The 24,877-nt window shown below is 41.5% G+C and overlaps 1 protein-coding gene across 1 annotated transcript; it reads right to left on the reverse strand.

Moving 5' to 3' along the window:
* Positions 1–3,144: 3,144 nt before the first annotated feature.
* Positions 3,145–11,986, reverse strand: dio2 (iodothyronine deiodinase 2). Its single transcript, XM_020487535.2, has 2 exons — positions 11,339–11,986; positions 3,145–5,362 (listed from the first exon to the last, which is right to left on the reverse strand). The coding sequence occupies exons 1-2, from the start codon at positions 11,558–11,560 to the stop codon at positions 4,790–4,792; spliced, it is 795 nt and encodes a 264-aa protein (XP_020343124.1). The 5' UTR covers positions 11,561–11,986; the 3' UTR covers positions 3,145–4,789.
* Between the last annotated feature and the right edge of the window lie 12,891 nt (positions 11,987–24,877).

Below are 24,877 nucleotides of genomic sequence, written 5' to 3' on the forward strand. Positions count from 1 at the left end.
GAATGGTTCAAAAATAAACATATCCACGTGTTAGAATGGCCAAGTCAAAGTCCAGACCTGAATCCAATCGAGAATCTGTGGAAAGAACTGAAAACTGCTGTTCACAAATGCTCTCCATCCAACCTCACTGAGCTCGAGCTGTTTTGCAAGGAGGAATGGGAAAAAATTTCAGTCTCTCGATGTGCAAAACTGATAGAGACATACCCCAAGCGACTTACAGCTGTAATCGCAGCAAAAGGTGGCGCTACAAAGTATTAACTTAAGGGGGCTGAATAATTTTGCACGCCCAATTTTTCAGTTTTTGATTTGTTAAAAAAGTTTGAAATATCCAATAAATGTCGTTCCACTTCATGATTGTGTCCCACTTGTTGATTCTTCGCAAAAAAATACAGTATTATATCTTTATGTTTGAAGCCTGAAATGTGGCAAAAGGTTGCAAAGCTCAAGGGGGCCGAATACATTCGCAAGGCACTCTATATAAGGGTTGTTAAGGTTAGTTATTCAAGTAGTTCAAGGTAGCTACTGTATGTGTTATATTTTTGATATTAGGTTTGGTTTAAAGGGGCAATCTGCGACTCAAAAAACAAAGCAGGCACCCCACTTGTTTTGGTGATAGCTGAGGGATGGGGCTGGAGAAGTGTGAACACACTCAAACTCATATACAGAGCAATGTATGCAAGGAGACCCCCAAAAACTCTAGTATTAACCATTTTTGGAATTTAACCGTGTTTGTTACAATGAAACAAAACAGGCTTATATTTTGGGGTTTCTGATGGGTTACGACAGTTGAACTAAGCTACTGAGGCATTTCTAAGTTATACTCTTCATCAGTCCATGGCTGTATACTGTTTAAAGTTTAAAAAGAATGCACCAATCCTGGATTGCCCCTTTAAGATCAGATTTTTAAGGGGATTGGCGTCAAAAATACTCAGTGGTCACTCCACTAGGGGACGTCTTGCTTTACACCCTATGGGTCAGGCCATTGGGTGATAGGCACGCGTGGGTTTAAATTATATTTGAAATCTTTCAAACACTTTGTTTTAGTTGGCCTGGCGTGCGGGTTTCCACTTTTGCTACTTCCTGCTAATAAGCTATTGGTTCCATTGTGCCAGACAAGACCAATCAAGTCCAAATAGACCACTGAATTGATTTCAAATAGAATTTGAACCCAGGTCTTGCCAGGCCACGGTACTTTGTCCTATGACAATCGGTTGAGTGCAGGGATGCCTGACCATATACACTCACTCAAAATGAAGGAAGAATGTAAGAGGATTGTGATCCTGAATCATTAGAGAAAGGTGATGGCCATTTCTGACCATTCACACTCTCATTGTGTTATTAACAGGTTCCCAAATCAGCTTGAATATGTGTGCGTGTGTATCAGGATAATGAGGGGACCAGTTAAAGAGTGGTGCTGCTTTGGGTGTCTTGTATAAACCCAGTACACACACACACTCCAATGTGTTCGGCTCGGAGGGCCCTCATCCAGATGACCACAGCAACAGGTCCTGTTTCACACCACAGCAATGGACCAGCTGAAAACATACTCCCTCTTTCTTTCATTACTTCTCATTTTCCCCTTCTTCCATTCTCCTTTACCACCTATTTTTCCCCCTCTTCCTCTTTACCTCTTCTCCTAGCCTCCTCTACATGTCTCCCCCTTTCCCCATTTCCTAACCTCCATTTCCTCCTCTGCCTCACCCCCCCCCCCCTTCCCTTCCCTCTCTATCCACCTCTCCCTGACGTCTGTGCTATTCTGTGCAGTATTTGGCAGGCTAGCCAGACCACAGGTTCAGCCAGGAGGCTTGGTTTCACTCGAGCCCTACGGCCACGAGTAAACACATGTTATAACCTGTCATAGAGAGTGTGTCGAGAGTCACGCTCCTCTCATAAATGAAAACACAGGCACTCAGTCTCCAACACGTCTGTGGCTTCGCTATTGTGGACCATAACCAACGCTGTCGTGTTTGAGGTGTCTTTCACCCACTGTATGTGTGTCTCTTTGTTTTGCTTCGAGAAGGGTCGCTGGGTGCACAGGCATGCACACGCACGTTCACACGTACCGAGGGCTTTCATGTTCCTGCGTTTTATATACACATCTCATTCCGAAATCATGGAGTTGGACCCCCCCCCCCCTTTGCTGCTATAACAGCATCCACTCTTCTGGGAAGGCTTTCCACTAGAAGTTGGAACATTGCTGTGGGGACTTGCTTCCATTATGTCCACGAGAGCATTAGCGAGGTCGGGTACTGATGTTGGGCGATTAGGCCTGGCTCGCAGTCGTGTTCCAATTCACCCCAAAGGTGCTTGATGGGATTGAGGTCAGTGTTCTGTGCAGGCTAGTCAAGTTCTTCCATAACAATCTGAACAAACCATTTCTGTATGGACCTCACTTTGTGCACGGGGTCATTGTCATGCTGAAACAGGAAAGGGCCTTCTCCAAACTGTTGCCACAAAGTTGGAAGCACAGAATCGTCTAGAATGTATGCTGTAATTGTACCAGAGGCAGTTGGGAACTCAGTAGTGAGTGTTGCAACCGAGGTGAGACAATTTTTACGCGCTTCAGCACTCAGCGGTCCCGTTCTGTGAGCTTGTGTGGCCTACCACTTCACGGCTGAGCCGTTGTTGATCCTATATGTTTCCACTTCACAATAACAGCACTTACAGTTGACCAGGACAGCTCTAGCAGGGCAGAAATTTGACGAACTGACTTGTTGGAAAGGTGGCATCCTATGATGGTACCATGTTGAAATTCACAGAGCTCTTCTACTGCCAATGTTTGTCTATGGATATTGCATGGCTGTGTGCTCGATTTTATACACCTGTTAGCAACAGAAATACAATAACAGCTAATTTTGAGTTTTCCCCTCCCCACTCAGACCAATCTTAGAAAGTCTTTGCAAAATTCTTGATTGAGAAATTGCTATTTGCTAAGAAGCTATTTTTGTTTCTTTTTTAAATGTTTGATTGAAAACACAGTAAGGTACTTAATTGTTACCCAGAAAGGATTTGATACTGCGATAAAAACAGCTGCATTGGACTTTTAAACTCCCTGAACAGTTCTTCCATTCTTTCAGCGCCTCTCGCTCTCACCTACACTCCATCAGCACTCACACAGACAGAAATCACAGAGTAGCAAATCAGCACAGTCAGCAGCAACAACTTTATTTTACTTTCCGTCTCTCCTCTACTCTCCTGTATTTTTTGAAAAGCAGCACTACACAGGATTGAGTATATGGATGAAGACGGGGGGGGGGGGGGGGGGGGGTGTCAGTTTATGGACCGCTCCTAGAAATTGTTTGTGAATGTTGGATGGTTTGATGATGTTAAAAGACCTGTTGGTTTGAGTCTACGTCAGGGAGGTGAGGTCTGTCATCCAACCACAAACAGAGTCAGTAACCCTTTAGTCAGTGGTTTTCATTCTCACACCAGCCCCGTCTCGACCCAAACCAAATGTCTTTCTGCCTGTCTTTCCCATGGACAACTAAAAACCTCTTCAGTCACATCACACCATACAGCTGACACACACCCCTTCCCGAAACACCTTCTTAAGCCATCTAGACACCACCTGTCCTTAGCGTGTCTCAACTCCTGCCACACACCTCAGTGTACCACAACTTCATGGTGAACGAGGCACTTTGATTATCTTGACAACTCAACCATGAGAGCACCAATTGTAAATGCAATGTTTGATGGTCTACACGTGGCACAAGTCTGGGCCGTCAAGATCAAATCAGTAACACGTTGGCCACAAAGCTTTCGGGAAACTCACCTCAGGTCTTGGAGACATGGTCATCTCCCTCAACCCATTACATCTCTGTACACCCCTGCCTTATCGCTAACCAACATCGCTAACACAAACCCTCACCAACAGCAAATAGCCCTGGGATTACAGCTAGCTAGCTATGTATCCTTGGTAATAACTACAGGACACATATTGCCTCCGTTTCTGTCCAACATGCTGTTGATGCTGTGCTTTGTTCTCCAGTTCACTTTCCTCCCTCTCTCCTTCTCTACCTCTCGCATCGTCTGTCAGGTTTAAATCGACAATATGGAGGAGATCGATACGGCGCTAACCTCTGTTTTCTAGGTGGTGTGGTAACATGAAAGATGTACCAGGAAGTGTCTGAGTCTAGGTGGTTCTAAGCAGTCTACTCTAAGTTGTTATGAATAGTGTTGTAACACCCCCCCATACACACAAAATGGGAGTATGACACAATGTCTTCTTAAATAAAAAGCGTTACAAGTGCATCGGCATACAAAATATTACCATGGTGTAAAAACAAACATTAACAACCATATAAATAAATTAATATCATATTTTATATATTTATATATCGTTGGGTACTTTTGCTTTCTACTCTGTTCAGTAATTTGGTTTTCATTTCGAAAGGTGCCAGGTTAGAAGTTAATGTGGACTGTAACTAGAGAACTTATTCATGATTAGCAAGCGGGGATGAAGGCATTGATAAAGTGTGTCAGCGGTTAACCTTTTTCAGTCTCTTCTTTCAGGCAACTTAGGTAGCAGAGCAACAGTCCATGCTCTTAAGTCTATTGGTTCTGTTCTGTTGTTTTCTAGTGGAAAGTTGGTCTCCTTCCAGAAAGGAAGTTCATGAGATTTGGAACTTTGGAACCTTAGAACCTGTAACATGTTCTGTTCTGAGTGTTGACAGTCCAGTTTTGAAAGCACCTCACCTTCCTTTTATTCTCCTTTTATACAAAAATAAACATTCTCTCGTCCTCTTTTCCAGACGCGTTTAGTTGGTCATCTCTTCCTGTCTATCTGGTCCTATCTCTTGCCGTAGCTCTGTTCCAGATACTGCCTCACATCCTTCAGGTTGTAGAAAAAGGGTCCCTTCCCTCCAAGGTAGGCGATCTTCCTCCTCTGCACGATGCACACCCTCTCGTTGGACACACCGTAGGCCACGTTAGCATTGTTGTCCATGCAGTCGGCCACCAGCTGGCACTGAGATGGCAGGCTGAAGGACTCAATCAGCTTCTTGGCCGCCACCACCCTCTCCTCCAGTGATCGGTGCTTCCTGACCTCGAAGGAGCGCGGGCCCATGGCGGGCGCCACCCACCCGTCCGAGGGGTGTGCCTCGTCGATGTAGACCAGCAGGAAGTCGGCCACGTCTGAGAACTCCTCCACCAGCCGCCGGAAGGCGGGCAGGTGGCTGATGAAGGGGGGTCAGGTGGCCGAGCCGAAGTTCACCACAAGAGGGCGGTCCGACGACTCGAAGTCCAGCAGGCGGCACTCGTCCCCGGGATGAGGGCCCGTGGTGCTGGTCAAGCTGCTTCGCCGCCGGAGGCTACCAGGAACCTTGACCACTTTGGAGTTGGGGGCCTCAAAACCCAGTTTAACCTGCATGGGAGAGGAGGGAGGAAGAGAGAAAGAGAGGATGGTTAGCAACTGTTTGTATTGAGATGAACAGTCTTTCTAAAATAATAGAAAGGTTTGGTTTTGACAGTCAATCAAGTGTAGACCAGGCACAATAATATATATTGTACATTCATACATACACACACACTCGTACACACATGTACACACATGCCCACAACCATGCACACACACACCCACAAAACACTAAATAATGCTTGACATGTTGTGAGGTGTCAAGTGCTAGACAGGACGTAATGGAAACTTGCACATTGAACTCACTGAGAATAACAAGCGCACAAAGCTGTCAATCAGGGCGAGCCTCAAGAATGAGTGTGTGTGTGTGTGTTAATTGTGCGTGGGTCAGCTGTTTGTTCACCTGCACCCATTAAATTATTGCATCTGAGCTCCTAGAGTGTGAGGCTTTTCTTTTTCAAGTGTTCACCCGCCCGCAATTGCTAATTACCCATCCGCAACCGCCTGACTAAGCCTTCAGAAAGTTTTCACACCCCTTCACTTTTCCACAATTTGTTTTGTTACAAGATGGGATTAAAATGGATTTAATTGTACATTTTTGTCAATGATCTACACAAAATACTCTGTAATGTCAAAGTGGAAAAAAAATTCTAACATTTGTAAAAGAAAGAACATGAAAAATAAAACACTCATGTATCTCGATTACATAAGCATTCAACCCTCTAGAATCACGTTTTACAGCAATTACAGCTGTGAGTCTTTCTGGGTAACTCTCTTAGAGCTTTGCAAACCTGGATTGTACAATATTTGCATATTATTATTCTTCAATCTCCAAGCAGTTGACCATTGCTAGACAGCATTTTAAAGTCTTGCCATCAATTTTAAAGGCTATTTAAGTTAAAACTGTAATTAAGTCAATCAGGAACATACAATGTCATCATGGTAATCAACTCCAGTGTATTTTTGGCTTTGTGTTTTAGGCTATTATCCCGCTGTAAGGATTCATTTGTCTCCAAGTGTCTGTTGGAAATTCCTCTAGGATTTTGACTGTGTTTAGCACTATTCTGTTTCTTTTTATCAACAAAAAAACTCCCTAGTCCTTGCCGATGACAGGCATACCCATAACATGATGCAGCCAGCACCATGCTTGAAAATCAGGAGTGGTACTCAGTGACGTGTTGTATTGGATTTGCTTTGTATTCATTTCTTTGTCACATTTCTTGCAGTTTTACTTTAGTGCCTTACTGCAAAGAGGATGCATGTTTTGGAGGGGGGATTCTGTACAGGCTTCCTTCTTTTCACTCAGTTAATCTGTGTTTGAAAATCACTGCTCCAATGAGAGGCCCATACAGATAATTGTATGTGTGGGATACAGAGATGAGGTAGTCATTCAAAAATCATGTTTAACACCATAGTCCATGCTAATTATTTTGTGAATTGTTAAGAACATTTTTACTCCTGCCATAACAAAAGGGTTAAATACTTATTTCTCAAATCATAATTCCACATTGATATTATTGGTTATTGTGTGTAGGCCAGTGACTCAAAATCTAAATGTAATCCATTATTAATCCAGGATCCAGAACAAAATGTGGAAAAAGTCAAGGGATGTGAATCATTTCTGAAGGCACTGTATATGAGACAAAGTGAACATCTGACCCTAACCCACTAATATAGAAAAGGCACAGACGTTGACAGACGTTGCAGACGTTGACAGACGTTGCAGACGTTGACAGACGTTGCAGAATTTTGGGGGGGACTAACATAGATATGTTTGTGCTTATATTTCCGACAATTTTGTAGGCTTTTTGTTAATCAACTTGTTTGTAATTAGACACATGCAGCTTCTCTTCTGTCATTATATGTTGCCCTAGAAGACTAAATAAACCTTTGCTCACCAGAATGTCACAAATCAATAGAATGAATGCTTCAATCTAGTTGACATCGGTCAAGTTTTCTCTGGTTCTTTCACAGAGCAAAGACGTTTTAGGGACGTTTTAGGGACGTTTTAGGGACGTTTTAGGGACAAAATGCAATAACTCGACAACAAAAAGAAAACGGGAAAATGTTCAAATTACATCAATTTGACTGGTTGTGAAAGCTGTGAAAAACGACCAAACATGTTTCTGGGAAGATTTCAGTTCGGCCTGGATGCATATTTTATGTGTTTGAAATACTATCAGCTTTTATGATGCTGATAAATATAGCACCAATACAGACGGTATCCAACGGTACATTTGCATTCTGTCAAGATGCTGAAAGAAAGAAATAATATTTCACCACTCTTCTTCTCGAGTGAAAATGTTGCCTACATTTGGTGTATAATTTAACTGCAAGAAATGCTTGAGATTATATTCAGGCTAAATGAAAGGTTATAGACCTACAGTCAGTGTCCAGATTTCAGTTCCCATTTAACCCATCTGAAAAGTACACTTGACGTGCCATGGGCCTATTTGAAGTCCCCATCTTGTGACGGTTGAATTTTTATCGCCCCTCACAATCACTGCCATCAGCTTTTACAACTTCACCAAATCTTTCCCCAAGATGACTTTTCTGACCCTCCCTTCTCTTTACTTTCAGCTCCATCTCAAAGCTTTTCTCTTATTGAATTAAACTCTGACATTGTCCTTTTTCCCTCCTTGGATGGACATTAACATTTTCTGCCTTTCCCCAACGGGCACGCGCGTGCGTATGTGTGCGCCATCGCGCGCATGGTGATTTTGTCCATCCGCCCCAGACACGATCAGGACACGCAGGTTGGAAGATCAAAACAAACTTTGAACCATTAAGTTGGGTCACAGGTCAAAACATATTTAAAACATTCACGGGCATTTAGCTAGCTGACTTGCTGTTGCTCGCTATTTTGTCTTGGGATATTAACACTGGGTTGTTATTTTACCGGATAAGGTCCTTTTTTTTTGCTGGATCTTTGTCGAATTTTGACCCATTTTGAGTCACAGAAAATCTGTTGTTCTTTACTCCGACAATTAATGCACAGATAAAAGGGGAAGCCTAGTTCATTTCTAGAAATCTCTCCTTGTTCAGTCTTCTTCTCTGGATTTGATATGATGGTTGACAACCAACTTTCAAGTGCATTATCGCAGTGTGTGTGTGTGTGTGTGTGTGTGTGTGTGTGTGTGTGTGTGTGTGTGTGTGTGTGTGTGTGTGTGTGTGTGTGTGTGTGTGTGTGTGTGTGTGTGTGTGTACATTATCCAAGCCAAGAGTCATTCATCAAAGTGAGATGGAGAGTGCTGGACAGAAGTGCTTGCCTCCCCATGATCTCAATCCCCACTCGAACACACCGCAAACTTGCCTCCCCATGACAGCTCTAGAACATTGTAAATCTTCCTAAATGTTTTTCTTAGGTCATTGTGGAGCCAACGTCCGTTCTAGGTATTTTACATCAGTAAGTGATTAGATGTATTGAATTGACAAGTACACATGATAGACTTCCCCAAGTCCCTTTCATACCTCTTACATACCTCTTTCATCCAGTCAGTCAGCAGCCTAAGAGTTGAAAAGAGTGTGAGTGCTGTTGTGGTAAGAGCCTTTTGACACTAACATTGTAATACTCTGTAACAGCCCCGACGCTGATTAGGCATGACTCATGAGAGTTCAGGAAAAGGTAGAACAGTTTAGTGTTTAGTAGGAGTTGGTGACGTAGACACAGCATGGGACAGGAGAGAGAGGGAAGAAGGGGCGAGAGAGAAGGAGAGGAGGAAGAGGGGTGGAAACAGATAGAGGAGAGAGAGGGAAGCCAGAGTAAGAAAGAGCCAGGGACTGAACGACAGAGAGGCAGGGAGAAGGGAAGAAAGAGGGCATGAGAGAGGGAAAACCCACCCACATATCTGCGGGGACTGCGGGTTATGAGTCAATTTGTGTGCGTGTGTGTGTGTGCGTGCGTGCGTGCTTGCGTGCATTAACCATGCCAAGAGTCATTCATCAAATTGGGATGGAGTGTGTTGGCCAGAAATGCTTGCCTCCCCATCTCAATCCCCACTAGAACACAGCAAACTTTCCTCCCCATGACAGATTTTCTTAGGTCATTTTGGAGGCAACATCCGTTCTAGGTATTTTACATCAGTAAGTGATAAGATGTATTGAATTGACCAGTACACATGATAGACTTCCCCAAGTCCCTTTCATCCGGTCAGTCAGCAGCCTAAGAGTTGAAAAGAGTGTGAGTGCTGTTGTGGTAAGAGCCTTTTGACACTAACATTGTAATACTCTGTAACAGCCCCGACGCTGATTAGGCATGACTCATGAGAGTTCAGGAAAAGGTAGAACAGTTGAGTGTTTAGTAGGAGTTGGTGACGTAGACACAGCACAACAGGAGAGAGAGGGAAGGAGGGGAGAGAGAGAAGGAGAGGAGGAAGAGAGGTGGAAACAGATAGAGGAGAGAGCCAGGGTAGGAGAGAGCCAGGGTAAGAAAGAGCCAGGGACTGAATGAGAGGCAGGGAGAAGGGGAAGAAAGAGGGCATGAGAAAGGGAAAAAGAAGGAGTGAGAGAGAGAGGCTGGAAGAAAGGAGAAAGGAGGGAGAAAAAGAGAGGAGGAACGTGACAATAATACAACAGAGGATCAAATTATCAAGAAGGGGGCAGAGGGGAGAGGTGGGGGAATCCTTGACCAAATTACCCAAAACTAGACGACCGCATTCTTCAGTAACTAACTTCATGCATGTGTTTCATGCATATAAAATGTGTAAATCCATACTGTACTGCCTGGCTAGCAAAATGCCTATGTGTCAGATGATCTGTGTTAAAGTTTACATGTGCACCTGGCTACCTGCCTGATGTGTCTGGTTAGGACTGACACAACGATGTCTGTTTGGCTTGAGAGTTAAAATGTAACATTTAGGAGAAGCCAGACCTCTGAATTTCCAAGTAACTGAGGGTGAATGGCCCTCAGGGTTTTGACTGTCTGGGGGCCAAAGTTCATCACTTTTTAGATCAGATAACCTACATTTGATTTGATATTAAAGTTCAACATGCTGATTTAAACAAGGTGACCCATGGACATGGTCTCAGATGGCAAGATAAGAATCCAGCAATGCAGAAATAGTATAATTGTCCTTTCAGAATGAATGAATGAATGAATGAATAAAACAAATACTATACACTGCTTTTGAAATGGCAAGAGTTACAGAGAAGCAGCCTGGTCTCATAGACTAGGCGTAACATAGTAAATATATATCCTTGACACTGAAATTTGTATGATATGTTATGTTTGGCAAGGTTACATAAGACAGATGGTTACTTAAGACAAAAACTAAAGTAAGGTGGTTGGTCATGGTGGAGGGGTGGGCTCGTAATGTGAACATCTAGGAACCCAATTGTTGCTAGTTTGAATCTCATCATAGACAACTTTAGCATTTTAGACAATTAGCTACTTTTCAACTACTTACTACTTTTTAGCTACTTTGCAACTACTTAGCTTGTTAGCTAACACCTACTCTAACCATAACCCTTTAACCTAACTCCTAAATGTGACACTAAGCTTAACTCTAACCACTAACCCTTAGCATGGCTAACATTAGCCACCTAGCTGGAATTCGTAACATATACTAAGTTTTGCAAATTCGCAACATACTGTATGTTTGCAAGTCTTAACTGACTTGTCTAATTAAATAAAGGTTAAATACAAAAATTGAATAGTCCTGGGTGATGGACATCCACAAATTAATACCATACAAAACGTGACAATATACTAAAATAAGTTGACAGATTTACATACAGAGTAATACAAAATGCTGTGAGACCAGGTTGTGTGCTGAAGTGGTTTTGAACAACTTTTATGCATAATGCTATTCCGACTCTTTTAGAGAACACTATTTTACCGCCACAATGCCCAAGACCTGTGGGTGTGTTGTGCACAGGTATACCACAATACAACTTCCTACAACTCATAGTAAAACCACAAACTCTAACTAAAGCGTAGCCTGCAGTGACTTTATATATATATGACAATACAACATGGTTCATTACCTGTTTATATGCATCCAGCAGGAAGCTGTTCCATATGGACCGGAGCCCTGCCGAGGTCAGCATGCGCTGCCACTCTCCCCCGCCGCTGCCCGAGCAGCTCAGTAAGGACACTAGGCGCTTCACCAGCACCACCGAGTCGTAGAGCGCGAGGAACAAACAGTTGGAGAAGAAACCGGGCAGGATCTGGAGAGTGACCAGTAGGTCCACGCTGCCAGCGCCCATTTTATTTTAGGTTTCTGTCCCCAGACTAAAAGCGACTCCAGAGGCAGCGCAGCTCTGTCTCGGTTTTAGCTGCTTTCCAAACACATTCCGCGCCGGCTGGTGTGCTCCTCTGCTGTCCCCTGCTCGCTGTCTAACACGTTCACACACTTGCATAAATATGTCTCTGTCCCCTCTATGGAAGGTGCGCGGTCTTTATTATGATGCTCGCATTTCAACGGAGTGCGATCTGACTTGACTTGGACCGCACAAATGAATTGACACACGGGGATAAAGTGAGACAGGAGAGGGCTCAAGGAGCGTATCTGAGGGTTGAGAGCTGGGCTCCGCTGGTGCCAAAAGTGCTATAAGGGCTATTTCTTCGCCCTTTGCAATTGCTTCTGTGCTCCGACGAGAATCCCTCTCCGACGTAGCAGTCTTTTTTTTTATACCGTAAACCATTCGCCTCGGTGATATAGCTCCAGGCTTATCTTGTGGTAAGATCATGACGTCACGACGATGGCTCTCCATCTCTCGTGCGCGCGTCGGGGATAGCACTTCGGGGTAATATAACACGTGGAAACGGAGACGGTTGGCCAACCCTACAAGGAACTTTTCCAAAACAATCACACAGAAAATAGTCTCCTTTAGATGTAATGACTTTCCATCCCAGACTTGAGCATGCAAAATAAAGGGTTTTATGTAGTCATCAAATCAAACGTGATACAGTATAAAGCACATTTCTTAAAACAAAATGCAGTTCAAAGGGGTTAAACTGAAAATGATCTGTAACTAGCAGTGCAGTCAAAAACGTGATTTTTATATACTATGAGGTTGGAATAATACTGTGAAATTGTGAAAATTATGATAATGCCTTTTTACTGTAATGAGATGTTTGAAAAGACACCTGAAATATCAGTCTCTTTTGGTGGAATGGAGTTTTGGCCTTCTATGGTGACATCACCATGCAGTAAATTAGAAAGAAAGAGACAGAAATAGAGTTCCAAGCCTTTCTGCCAATAACAGCAAACGTTCAGTTTTCCCTTCCCTACTCAGACCGGATCTCTATGTGAGTGGAGTTGAGCTGTTGGAAATCCCACACATTGTTTACAGAGTGGTCTTTGCACACTGCTCTGGCTCAACATCCCCTCCACTAAAAATCTCTCAGGGCTCACATCATAGGATGTAGGCTATTAAACAAGGACCTAGTGATGATGTGTGGCTAATTTGTTAAAAAAACTAATAGCTTTTATTTTTGACCATTTTAATTCAAAACAATCACAGTAAAGTACTTAAAGGGGCAATCATCTGTTGCTACATCCATTTTTCAGACTTGATTCTTGAAGAATATAACTTATAAGTGCCTCATGAGCTTAGTTCAACTAGTTCAACTATCATATCCCATTAGAACCAAACTTTTTAAGAATGTTTAATTCAATATTTGTAAACAAAGAAAATGTAAACAAACACTATATATCTTCAAAACATGGTTAACACTATAAGTTTGATTCACACTCCAACACTCAGACATAATTTACAAACGAAGCATGTGTGTTTAGTGAGTCCGCCGATCAGAAGCAGTAAGGATGACCAGGGATGTTCTCTTGATAAGTGCGTGAATTGGACCGTTTTCCTGTCCTTGCAAGCACTCAAATGTAATGAGTACTTTTGGGTGTCAGGAAAAATGTATGGAGTAAAAAGTACATTATTTTCTTTAGGAATGTAATGAAGTAAAAGTAGTCAAAAATATAAATAGTAATGTAAAGTACAGATACCCCCAAAAATGACATAGTACTTTAAAATATTTGTACTTAAGTACTTTACACCACTGGTAACAATTAAGTATTTTTCTCTGATTTCTTTTAATTCAAATGGTCAAAAGAGGTTCTTAGCAAAGAGCAATTTCTCAATCAAGAATTTGACTAGAACTGTCTGGGTGTGGTTTGAGTGGGGAGGGGAAAACTGAACTAGCTGTTAATGTCAGAGGTTTGGAACTCTCTTATTGGTCAATTGACTCATTTTACTGCCCTTTTTTCAAACAGCTCTTACATTAAAAGAGCATTATCATAATTGTCACACTTTCAAAGTATTATTCCAACCTTATAGTGTGGGAATGTGTATAAAACACAGGAAGTCACATTTATGACTGCTCTGGGCCTTTAAGAAAATAAAAACAAACGAATGCTTAGTTTTGCAAACCCCAGTGTTTTTAAGAACCCAAGTAAAGTTACTGTATATATATATATATTCAATATAATATTGTTTTCCATAGAGTGTCTCTGTATATAACAGCTCATCTCAGCTAGAGTGGACAAAAGCGTTAACAGACTTGGATTTGTTTTCTAGGAAAGAGTAAATCACCTTATGGCTGTGGCCTGTCAAAATGAACACCTGTCCCTCCTCCTTCAGCTGACCCAAGTCAACATCTCCTACCCAGCCCAGTGACCCACTCAGGGAAAAAAGGAGCCTGACGTTATGATTATTAATTGATAGCTTACATCTGAATTTTGATTGAATGTCATGTATGTAATGTGTTGACAAAAATAAAGGTTATAATCTGATAGGGATGGAGAGTTAGGGGGGAGTCAGAGAGAAAGAACAAGAGAGACAGGGTAAAGGAGGCAGAGAGAGATAGGCCAAGACAGTGGTAGAGAGAGGGTGCGGAGGGAGAGATGGAAGGGGGGATCTCAGTGTGATCTCTAAGAAATGCCTGGGGTGACGTTGGTAAACAGGTTTGATGTGATTGTCACTGGACATCTGCCATGTGGGACATTCAGACCTTTGATGAACTCATTATGTACACCTCATGATGACTCACTCACTGCTTTAAAGCGTCAGTCAGCAGTTGAAACAATAACCAAGCGTACTCCCAACCCCTGTTTTGGTAAAAAGCTGAGGGATAGGGTTGGAGAAATGTAAGCACTCTCAAATTCCTAGACAGCTATGGATGCAAGAATTGACCATTCATTATAGTTTTTACCATGTTTTGAGGCTATTTTTACATTTGTTTACAAACATTGGCGTGAAACAATCTTATATTTTGGGTTCTGATGGGCTACAACAGTTGAACTAAGCACATTTTAAAGTTATTTTCTTCAAGACTCAATGGGTATGCAGTATATCCTTAATTTATAAGTACAAAAATGGATGTAGCAACTAATGATTCCAACTTTAACTGCCTTATAACCGTTATAACGTCATGCTATAATTTTTAGAAAACGTATAAACACCACAGGCAGGGGAATCTGTAACGGTATGTCGATAATCCATCCTCTCGCTCTCATCTCCCTACCGTCATCTGCACTGTACTCAGAAACATAAGCCCATCCAAATCTGTGTAAATGAAGGAAACTAGATAGGACTTTGAGGACGTCACTTGAGACCAAAGGTGGGTGAATCTTACCCTGTGCCCGCAATGGTTTGCGTGGGTGCTGGGTAACATTGGCCAGCACTGTTTTAGACTTTTGAGATGCACACAAGGAGGGTATGGCATGCCAACCAGGACACCAGCTAAAATTAAAGGGGCAATTGGCAGTTGTTTCATAATTATAATTTTTTGGAACTTTACAGAGCGCTTAGGAGCTGTAGATTGTGTTTCTTATGTCCAAAGAGGTGACGCAATATCCAAACACTTCAGTTTGACAACAGTTTTACCTTACATCAAACATGGTGTCGATTAAAATGAATAGCCAGGCAGTTTTATAGGAAGGAGCAGCAGGTAGCCTAGTGGTTAGAGCTTTGGGCCAGTAACCGAAAGGTCGCTAGATTGAATCCCCAAACTGATGTCGTGTCTTTGGCTATGCCGGATTAAGTGATATGACATGCTATTCTATAAAATGATTTTTCCGTAATTAATATTACCTTATGGAGTAAATCGGCTGGTAAATTGGGTACGTTGTAGTAACGTCGTTGTGTGGTAGATGGGATACTCTATCTGTTCCTTCCTAACCTGCGTTTGCAGCGGCTGTTGCTAACGCAACGGCTAGGAGGTATCACTTCTGTAGTGAATAAGAGTTCAAAGTTCATACCATTCGCAACCAAAGCTCACGCTGATGTTGGCTTTGTTCTGTAGTTATTATCTGAACCATTCTGACATTGGACCGTCGTCCTCACATCCTCAGAACAGGAGGTTATATTGTCGTCAAGGCTTTATATAGGAAGGGAGAGGAGGGCGTGTTTGAAAAGTTTTATAGCCCATGTTCCTTCCCAGGGGCGGGCTGATTGAGCAGATTGACCTTATGAAAACCCAAATCTCACATTTTAGAAGCTAAAATCACATTTCATCCCATCACGAATAATTTCATATTCAAACATTTAACTTGAACAACAATTCCATGTGAATCCGACAACTCTGATGTGTAGTCTTTACACTGTAGAGTTTATGTCATCTTATCATTGATGAGAATGTCTCAGATGACAACCGAACTGACATCATATTCATTAAGTACCACCGCATATGTTCAATTGGTCGGATTACCAGAATATAGTTCATTTCCCCCCACCTTCTGATGTTCCCAGAATCTCTATGTTAACCAAGGGTTTTGCAAATGTAACATAAGTAGGTTAGAGAGAGGAAAAAGGGGGGAAGAGGTATTTATGACTGTCATAAACTTATCCCCAGGCCAACATCATGACACTGACAAGGTAAAAGTCTGTCATTCTGCCCCTGAACAAGGCAGTTAACTCACTGTTCCTAGGCCATTGTTGTAAATAAGAATGTGTTCTTAACTGAATTGCCTAGTTAAATAAAGGTCAAATTAAAATAGGAGTTAGTGTGTTATAAAGAGGTGATGTCTTGGCTAAACAACAAAGTTTCCTAAAATTATAGCATGGGGTTATAGGGCATATATAGGGCATACAGCATAAGCAGTGTATGTATGTGTATATATATAGTAGGATACTCCAGCAGGAGTCGGAGCTGGAGCCAGATTGTCACGTTCTGACCTTAGTTTCTTTTTTATGTATTTGTGTTAGGTTGGTCAGGGAGTGAGTTGGGGTGGGTTGTCTATGTTATTTTTTCTATGTTATATTTTCTACGTGTTTGGCCTAGTATGGATCTCAATCAGACGCAGGTGTCATTCATTGTCTCTGATTGAGAATCATACTTAGGTATCCTTTTCCCACCTGTGTTTTGTGGGTGATTATTTTCTGTTTAGTGTTTTCTGCCCCTGCACAGGACAGTTTTTTTTTTTTCACGTTGTTATTTTGTATTTCAGTGTTCAGTAATAAAACATCATGAACACATACCACGCTGCGCATTGGTCTGATATTTCATACTCGTCGTCAGGAGACGAAGACAACCTTTACACAGATAAATATAGTGTGCTCTATCTAACTAGTTCTTCCAGGTAAAACATATATTATTAATGGGACTTCCTGGAAAATAAATGTTAAAAAACATAAAACCAAACAACTATATTAATTCAATCAATCACTTTGAGGATTACGTTTCAGTGGCTGTCAATAGCTGATCAAATGGAGTGAGCATTTGGGTCATTACTTGTGGTTGTAGCTGACTGAGGTTAGGTTAGCATTACAGGTTGGGTTTAGGGACAGGGTTAAGGACTGTAAAACACAAGATCCGGACATCACTGTGCCTGTAGGTGTCAGTTATTACATATCAAATAAATAGTGGGAGGTTGAGGGAAGGTGATGCATGGGCGGATTGGCCATTTTGCAATTCATTGGGGTGGGCTGGTTTGAAATGTAGTATTTTTTTATATTTTTTACACGGCCGGCAACCCATGAGCCGGTCTTTTTAAAATACTTTTGTGCAAATTCTCTGTTGTCATAATAATCTACACTCCCGGTTAAAAGTTTCAGAACACCAACTCGTTCAAGGGTTTGTCTTTATTTTTTTCTGTTTTCTACATTGTAGAATAACTATGAAAACATAAAAACTATGAAATAACACATATGGAATCATGTAGTAACCAAAAAGGTGATAAACAAATCAAAATAGCCTAAACATTGATAAAACAATTAAAATACAGACAGGCATCTCTGTTTTGTCCGAGTTTAAAAGTAGAACATTTCCAGCCATCCACTTTCTTATGTCTGAACACAGGCTCCCAGCGAGGGCAATTTTGGGGCTTCACCATGTTTCATCGAAATGTACAGCTGTCTGTCATCCGCATAGCAGTGAAAGTTAACATTATGTTTCCCAATGACATCACCAAGAGGTAAAATATATAGTGAAAACAATAGTGGTCCTAAAACGGAACATTGAGGAACACCGAAATTTACAGTTGATTTGTCAGAGGACAAACCATCCACAGAGACGAACTGATATCTTTCCGACAGTTAAGATCTAAACCAGGCCAGAACTTGTCCGTGTAGACCAATTTGGGTTTCCAATCTCTCCAAAATAATGTTGTGATCGATGTATCAAAAGCAGCACAAGGAGCACGACAACAGATGCAGAGCCTCGGTCTGACGCCATTAAAAGGTCATTTACCACCTTCACAAGTGCAGTCTCAGTGCTATGATGGGGTCTAAAACCAGACTGAAGTGTTTTTTGAGAGGAATGGGAGATTCGATATAGGCCGATAGTTTTTTATATTTTCTGGGTCAAAGATTGGCTTTTTAAGAGAGGCTTTATTACTGCCACTTTTAGTGAGTTTGGTACACATCTGGTGGATAGAGAGTCGTTTATTATGTTCAACATAGGAAGGCCAAGCACAGGAAGCAGTTCTTTCATAGTTTAGTTGGAATAGGGTCCAGTATGCACCTTGAGGATTTAGAGGCATTGATTATTTTCATCATTGTGTCAAGAGATATAGTAATAAAACACTTGTCTCTCCCTTCATCCTAGGTCCTGGCAGAGTTGTGCAGACTCAGGACAACTGAGCTTTGGAGGAATACACAGATTTAAAGAGGAGTCTGTAATTTGCTTTCTTTTTTTTTTCAATTTAAAGTTTTATTAAGTTTTCTTGTTTTTCAATCAACCAACAAAACACATTCCACATTCACAGATGTGACAGGCTTTAAAACACATTCCACATTCACAGATGTGACAGGCTTTAAAACACATTCCACATTCACAGATGTGACAGGCTTTAAAAACACATTCCACATTCACAGATGTGACAGGCTTTAAAAACACATTCCACATTCACAGATGTGACAGGCTTTAAAAACACATTCCACATTCACAGATGTGACAGGCTTTAAAAACACATTCCACATTCACAGATGTGACAGGCTTTAAAAACACATTCCACATTCACAGATGTGACAGGCTTTAAAAACACATTCCACATTCACAGATGTGACAGGCTTTAAAAACACATTCCACATTCACAGATGTGACAGGCTTTAAAAACACATTCCACATTCACAGATGTGACAGGCTTTAAAAACACATTCCACATTCACAGATGTGACAGGCTTTAAAAACACATTCCACATTCACAGATGTGACGGGCTTTAAAAAAAGAAAAAGTCAAAAAATAATAATACATTTGAAAAAATAAAAATACAATTAAAATGAATGATAAAGTCAAATAAAAGCATTTATTTTCCTTGGTGCATATATATATATACATACATACATACGTACATACATATATATACACACACACATACGCACACGTACTCAAAAACTAAATTAAAATAAAAACACACAAAAAAACATATAACACTTGCAGCAGCACTATCAAGGTTCTTATTAGCTATTTCAAGCATTCGCTGAGACGACGGGCCAACAATTCGTTTTTAGGTTTTACAGTACCTTACACAACATGTATTTGCGCATTTCCCTAGTCACCCCGTTCACTCTGTCCAGTTTGAAATATAGTTGAATAGTGGAGACCAGAGTCTATCAAACTTGGGCTGTCTCTTGTGGAGGTCATAAGTGAGCTTTTCAAGAGGAAGAAAATCAACAATCTGGTCAATCCACATTTTAAATGTAGGAGGGGTATTTGAGGCCCACAATAGAAGAATACATTTCTTAGCAAAGTATGTAATAGTCATAAGCAAATTTTCTCTGTCAGGATCAAGAACAAAGTCCTGCTGGGCATTAAGAAGATAGATACACAGGGTCATATCAAACTGTACCTCTAGTATTTTCTGTGCAGCAGTATGTACAGATTGCCAGAATCTGGCAATCTCTCTACAGCTCCAAAATACATGCATATAGGTTCCACTTTCAGAGGTACATCTTTTACAGTTAGGAGACATATCTGTTTTCATTCTATGGAGTCTCAAATGAGTATAATAAAATTTTTACAAAAATTTGTAATTAGATTCTTTCATTTTTACACTGGTAGAGGAGCAGTATACCCTGTCGCAAACCTCTGCCCATAACTCATCACTGATAGTCAGACCAAGGTCCTTTTCCCAGATTATTTTCAAAGGAGTAAAGGAGGAGCTTCCTTTCTCAGAAAGGAGTCTATAGATGTAAGATATTTAGCCTTTAATGGATTGTGCTGTGACAAGAAGGGTTTCAACTTCATTCAACTGAGTTCTAAACCTCCTCTTGGAGGTAAATGAGGAAATGACATGTCTAATTTGAAGATATTTGAAAAAATGGGATCTTGGCACATCGAATTCACTGCAGAGCTCTTGAAAGGATTTCAGTGTAGTGGTTTTCAGATGAAATAGGTCTGAAAAGGTCCTGATTCCTAGAGTATGCCAAAGATTAAAGTTGGCATCACTCAGGGCTTTTGGCAAGTCTGGGTTGCCTACTATAGGCGAGTGAGAACATATTTGGGAGGAAATGCCCAGGTATTTCTTACAGTCCCTCCACGCTAGTAGGGTGCTGTAAATCACAAAGGTTTTGGCTATGTTGCCCACTTCACTAAAGTTATTAATGAATATAATTGAGCTTAAGGGCAATGAACCACAGGATTGGGCTTCTATCTGAATCCACGTTGACTCTTGTCTGTTTGTGATCCATGTTAGCATGTTGCGGATTTGGGCAGACCAGTAGTACAATTGAAGGGAGGGAAGGGCAAGACCACCCTTAGATTCAGGTTTCGATAGAGTGGAAAACTTGATCCTAGGTTTTTTATTGCCCCATATAAATTTGGTGATGCTTTGGTTAGTTGTTTTGAAGAAGGAAACTGGGAGATAGCATGGGAGCATCTGAAATAAGTAGTTCAGTATAGGGAGGACGTTCATACGGATTACATTAATTCTTCCTACTAAGCTAATTGGGAGGGAGATCCACGTAATTTGCTTTCTAATGATCATGATCTTTCCCTCAAAGAAGTTCATGAACTAATCATCGCTGAAGTGAAAGCCATCCTCCCTTGGGGAATGCTGCTTTTTAGTTAGCTTTGCGACAGTATCAAAAATACATTTTGGATTGTTCTTATTTTCCTCAATTAATTGGAAAAATAGTTTGATTGAGCAGCAGTGAGGGCGCTTCGATACTGCACGGTACCGTCTTTCCAAGCTAGTAGGAAGACCTCCAGTTTGGTGTGACGCCATTTCCGTTCCAATTTTCTGGAAGCTTGCTTCAGAGCTCGGGTATTTTCTGTATACCAGAGAGCTAGTTTATTATGACAAATGTCTTTTGTTTTTAGGGGTGCGACTGCATCTAGGGTATTGCGCAAAGTTAAATTGAGTTCCTCAGTTAGGTGGTTAACTGATTTTTGTACTCTGACGTCCTTTCAGTAGGCGGAGGGAGTCTGGAAGGGCATCTAGGAATCTTTGGGTTGTCTGATAATTTGTAGCATGACTTTTGATGATCCTTGGTTGGGGTCTGAGCAGATTATATGTTGCGATTGCAAACGTAATAAAATGGTGGTCCAATAGTCCAGCATTACTTGTTTTCCACCATAATTTGGAAATAAATTCCTTAAAAATCCGTCAATGTGATTTTCTGGATTTCTTTTTCTCATTTTGTCTGTCATAGTTGAAGTGTACCTATGATGAAAATTACAGGCCTCTCTCGTCTTTTTAAGTGGGAGAACTTGCACAATTGGTGGCTGACTAAATACTTTTTTGCCCCACTGTACCTGGTTCCCCTGCATTCTCATAGTTAAAAATGTTTTCTAGGTGTCTAATGTTGTCTCCAATATATCTTCCTTTTGTGAATTCTGTCTGATTGTGAGGAGTAATGTCCAGCAGCACCTTTTCAATTCTTCAAGCAATACATTTTGCCAATATTTTTTGCATCGCAACATTGAAGGGTGAGTGGCCTCCATTTTTTAAAAAGTGATTGGGTCAATGTATTGCTCCCTGGCTTCAGTAGAAGAGAGGTCAGTTTCTCTTATTGTGTGTTTATTTACATACGAGTAATTAAAACATGATAGTACTGTATTGGATAAAGCAATCAATTAATCACATTTATTTATAAAGCCTTTTTACATCAGTAGATATATCACAAAGTGCTTGTACAGAAACCCAGCCTAAAATACCAAAGAGCAAGCAATGCAGATGTAGAAGCACGGTGGCTAGGAAAACTCCATAGAAAGGCAGGAACCTAGGAAAAAACCCAGAGAGGAACCAAGCTCTGAGGGGTGGCCAGTCCTGTTCCGGCTGTGCCGGTGGAAATAATAAGAGTACATGGCCATTAAGGTTAGATCATTCTTCAAGATGTTCAAACATGAATTGATGACCAGCAGGGTCAAATAATAAACACAGTGGTTAAAGAGGGTGCAACAGGTCAGCACCTCAGGAGTAAAAGTCAGTTGGCTTTTCATAGCTGAGCATTCAGAGGTTGAGACAGCAGGTGCAGTAGAGAGAGAGAGAGAGGGTCGAAACAGCAGGTCCGGTATAAGGTAGCAGGTCCGATGAACAGGTCAGGGTTCCAAAGCTGCAGGGAATACAACATAAACTGTATCAGCAGCACGACAAAGTAGCACATCTGCTGAACAGGTCAGGGTTCCATAGCCAGTTAGAACAGCAGAAACCTGATCAGCAGCATGACCAAGTGGACTGGGGATGGGGACAGCCAGGAGTCGTGAGGCCAGGTAGTCCTGAGGAATGGTCCTAGGTCTCAGGTCCTCTGGGAGGGGAGAGATAGAGAGAGAGATCAAAGAGTAAGAGGGAGCATAATTAAGATTACACAGGACACCAGATATAACAGACTGACCCTAGCCCCCCGGCACATAGACTATTGCAGCATAGATAATGGGGACTGAGACAGGGGGATCCGAAGACACTGTGGCCCTGTCTGACGATATCCCCGGACAGGGCCAACCAGGCAGGATATAACCCCACCTACTTTGCTAAAGCAGCCCACGAAGATCTCCCCCACCACATAAGCCCGTTGGGTGCAGGACTGGACAGGAAGATGACTTCAGTGACTCAACCCACTCAAGTTGAGTATAGCGGGGGGAAAGTCTGGCAAGACATGATGCACTACTCTATAGGGTCAGAGGCAGATAATCCAAGTGGCGAGAGGGGAGCCGGCCAGACAAAGACAGCAAGTGTGGTTCGTCACTGCAGTGCCTTACCATTCACCTTCACAACCCTCAATCATAGGACCTACTGAATAGATGACTCTTCAGTAAAGACTTAAATGTTGAGACCGAATTTACTTCTCTCACACGGATCGGCAGACCATTCCATAAAAATGTAGTTCTATAGGAAAAAGCCCAGCCTCCATCTTTTTGCATAGAAATTCTAGGAACAATAAGTAGGCCTGGGTCTTGTGACCATAGTGTACGTGTAGGTAGGTATAGCAAGACCAAATCGGAGAGATAGGTGGGGGCAAGTCCATGTAATGCTTGTAGGTTAACAATAAAACCTTGAAATCAGCCCTAGCCTTAACATGAGGGTCCAGAGTAACGCCAAGGTCCTGTATTTGAGACGACTGTGCAACCATTGATATGAATTGTCAGATCAAACGGCAGATCTCTGTGGTTCTTGAGACCTAGAACTAGCATCTCTGTTAAGTCCTAGTTTAAAGTAAAATATTTGCCACCATCTATTTGTCTGAAACACAGGCTTCCATGGTAGGCAATTTTGTGGGTTCATCATGTTTCAGCGAAATGTACAGCTGTGTTCCATCTGCATAGCAGTGAAAGTTGACATTGTCTTTCCGAATGACATCACCAAGTTATTTTTATAGTGAAAATGGAACGCTCAGGAACACTGAAACTTACCATTGATTTGTCAGAGGACAAAGCATCCACAGAGATTAACTGATATCTTTCCGACAAATAAGTCTAAACTAGGCAAGAACTTTGGGTTTCCAATCTCTCCAAAAGAATGTGGTGATCGATGGTGTCAAAAGCGACACTAAGGTCTAGGAACACAAGAACAGACTCAGAGCCTTGGTCTGATGCCATTAAAAAGGTAATTTACCACCTTCACGAGTGTGGTCTCAGTACCATGATGGTCTAAAACCAGACTGTAGCGTTTGGTATATGTTATTTGTCTTCAGGAAGGCAGTGAGTTGCTGAGCAACAGCTTTCAAAATATTTTGAGAGGAATGGGAGATTCGATATAGGCCTTTAGTTTTTTGGGGATCTTTCAGTAGTTCATGAAATGTTTGATATATCTCTATTGGAATACCATCGAGGCCAGGATTTTCCCCGTCTGAACGATTTTCTTTGTATCACAGATATAGTGGCAAGAAAAAGTATGTGAACCCTTTGGAAATATCTGGATTTCTGCATAAATTGGTCATAAAATTTGATCTGATCTTCATCTAGGTCACAACAGACAAACAGTCTGCTTAAACTAATAACAAACAATTATACGTTTTCATGTCTTTATTGAACACACTGTGTAAACATTCACAGTGCAGGTTGGAAAAAGTAGGTGAACCCTTTGGAAATATCTGGATTTCTGCATAAATTGGTCATAAAATTTGATCTGATCTTCATCTAGGTCACAACAGACAAACAGTCTGCTTAAACTAATAACACAAACAATTATACGTTTTCATGTCTTTATTGAACACACTGTGTAAACATTCACAGTGCAGGTTGGGGAAAGTATGTGAACCCTTGGATTTAATAACTGGTTGACCCTCCTTTGGCATCAATAACCTCAAACAAACAATTTGTGTAGACCTGCACGTCGGTCAGAACTGCAAGTCGGTCAGGAGGAATTTTGGACCATGTTTTGTAAAGGTTTATCAGCACAGCATGATGACAGAATTTTATAAACTGCAGAGGGGGTTCTTGCTTTGTTTTGGACAACAGTGGCTTCTTGCATGGTGTCCTCCCATGAACACCATTATTGTTTAGTGTTTTACGTATCGTAGACTCGTCAACAGAGATGTTAGTATGTTCCAGAGATTTCTGTAAATCTTTAGCTGACACTCAGATTCTTCTTAACCTCATTGAGCATTCTGCGCTGTGCTCTTGCAGTCATCTTTGCAGGACGGCCACTCCTAGGGAGAGTAGAAACAGTGCTGAACTTTCTCCATTTATAGAC

Source organism: Oncorhynchus kisutch, linkage group LG7 (genome assembly GCF_002021735.2).
Source record: "Oncorhynchus kisutch isolate 150728-3 linkage group LG7, Okis_V2, whole genome shotgun sequence".
Lineage (NCBI taxonomy): Eukaryota > Metazoa > Chordata > Actinopteri > Salmoniformes > Salmonidae > Oncorhynchus > Oncorhynchus kisutch.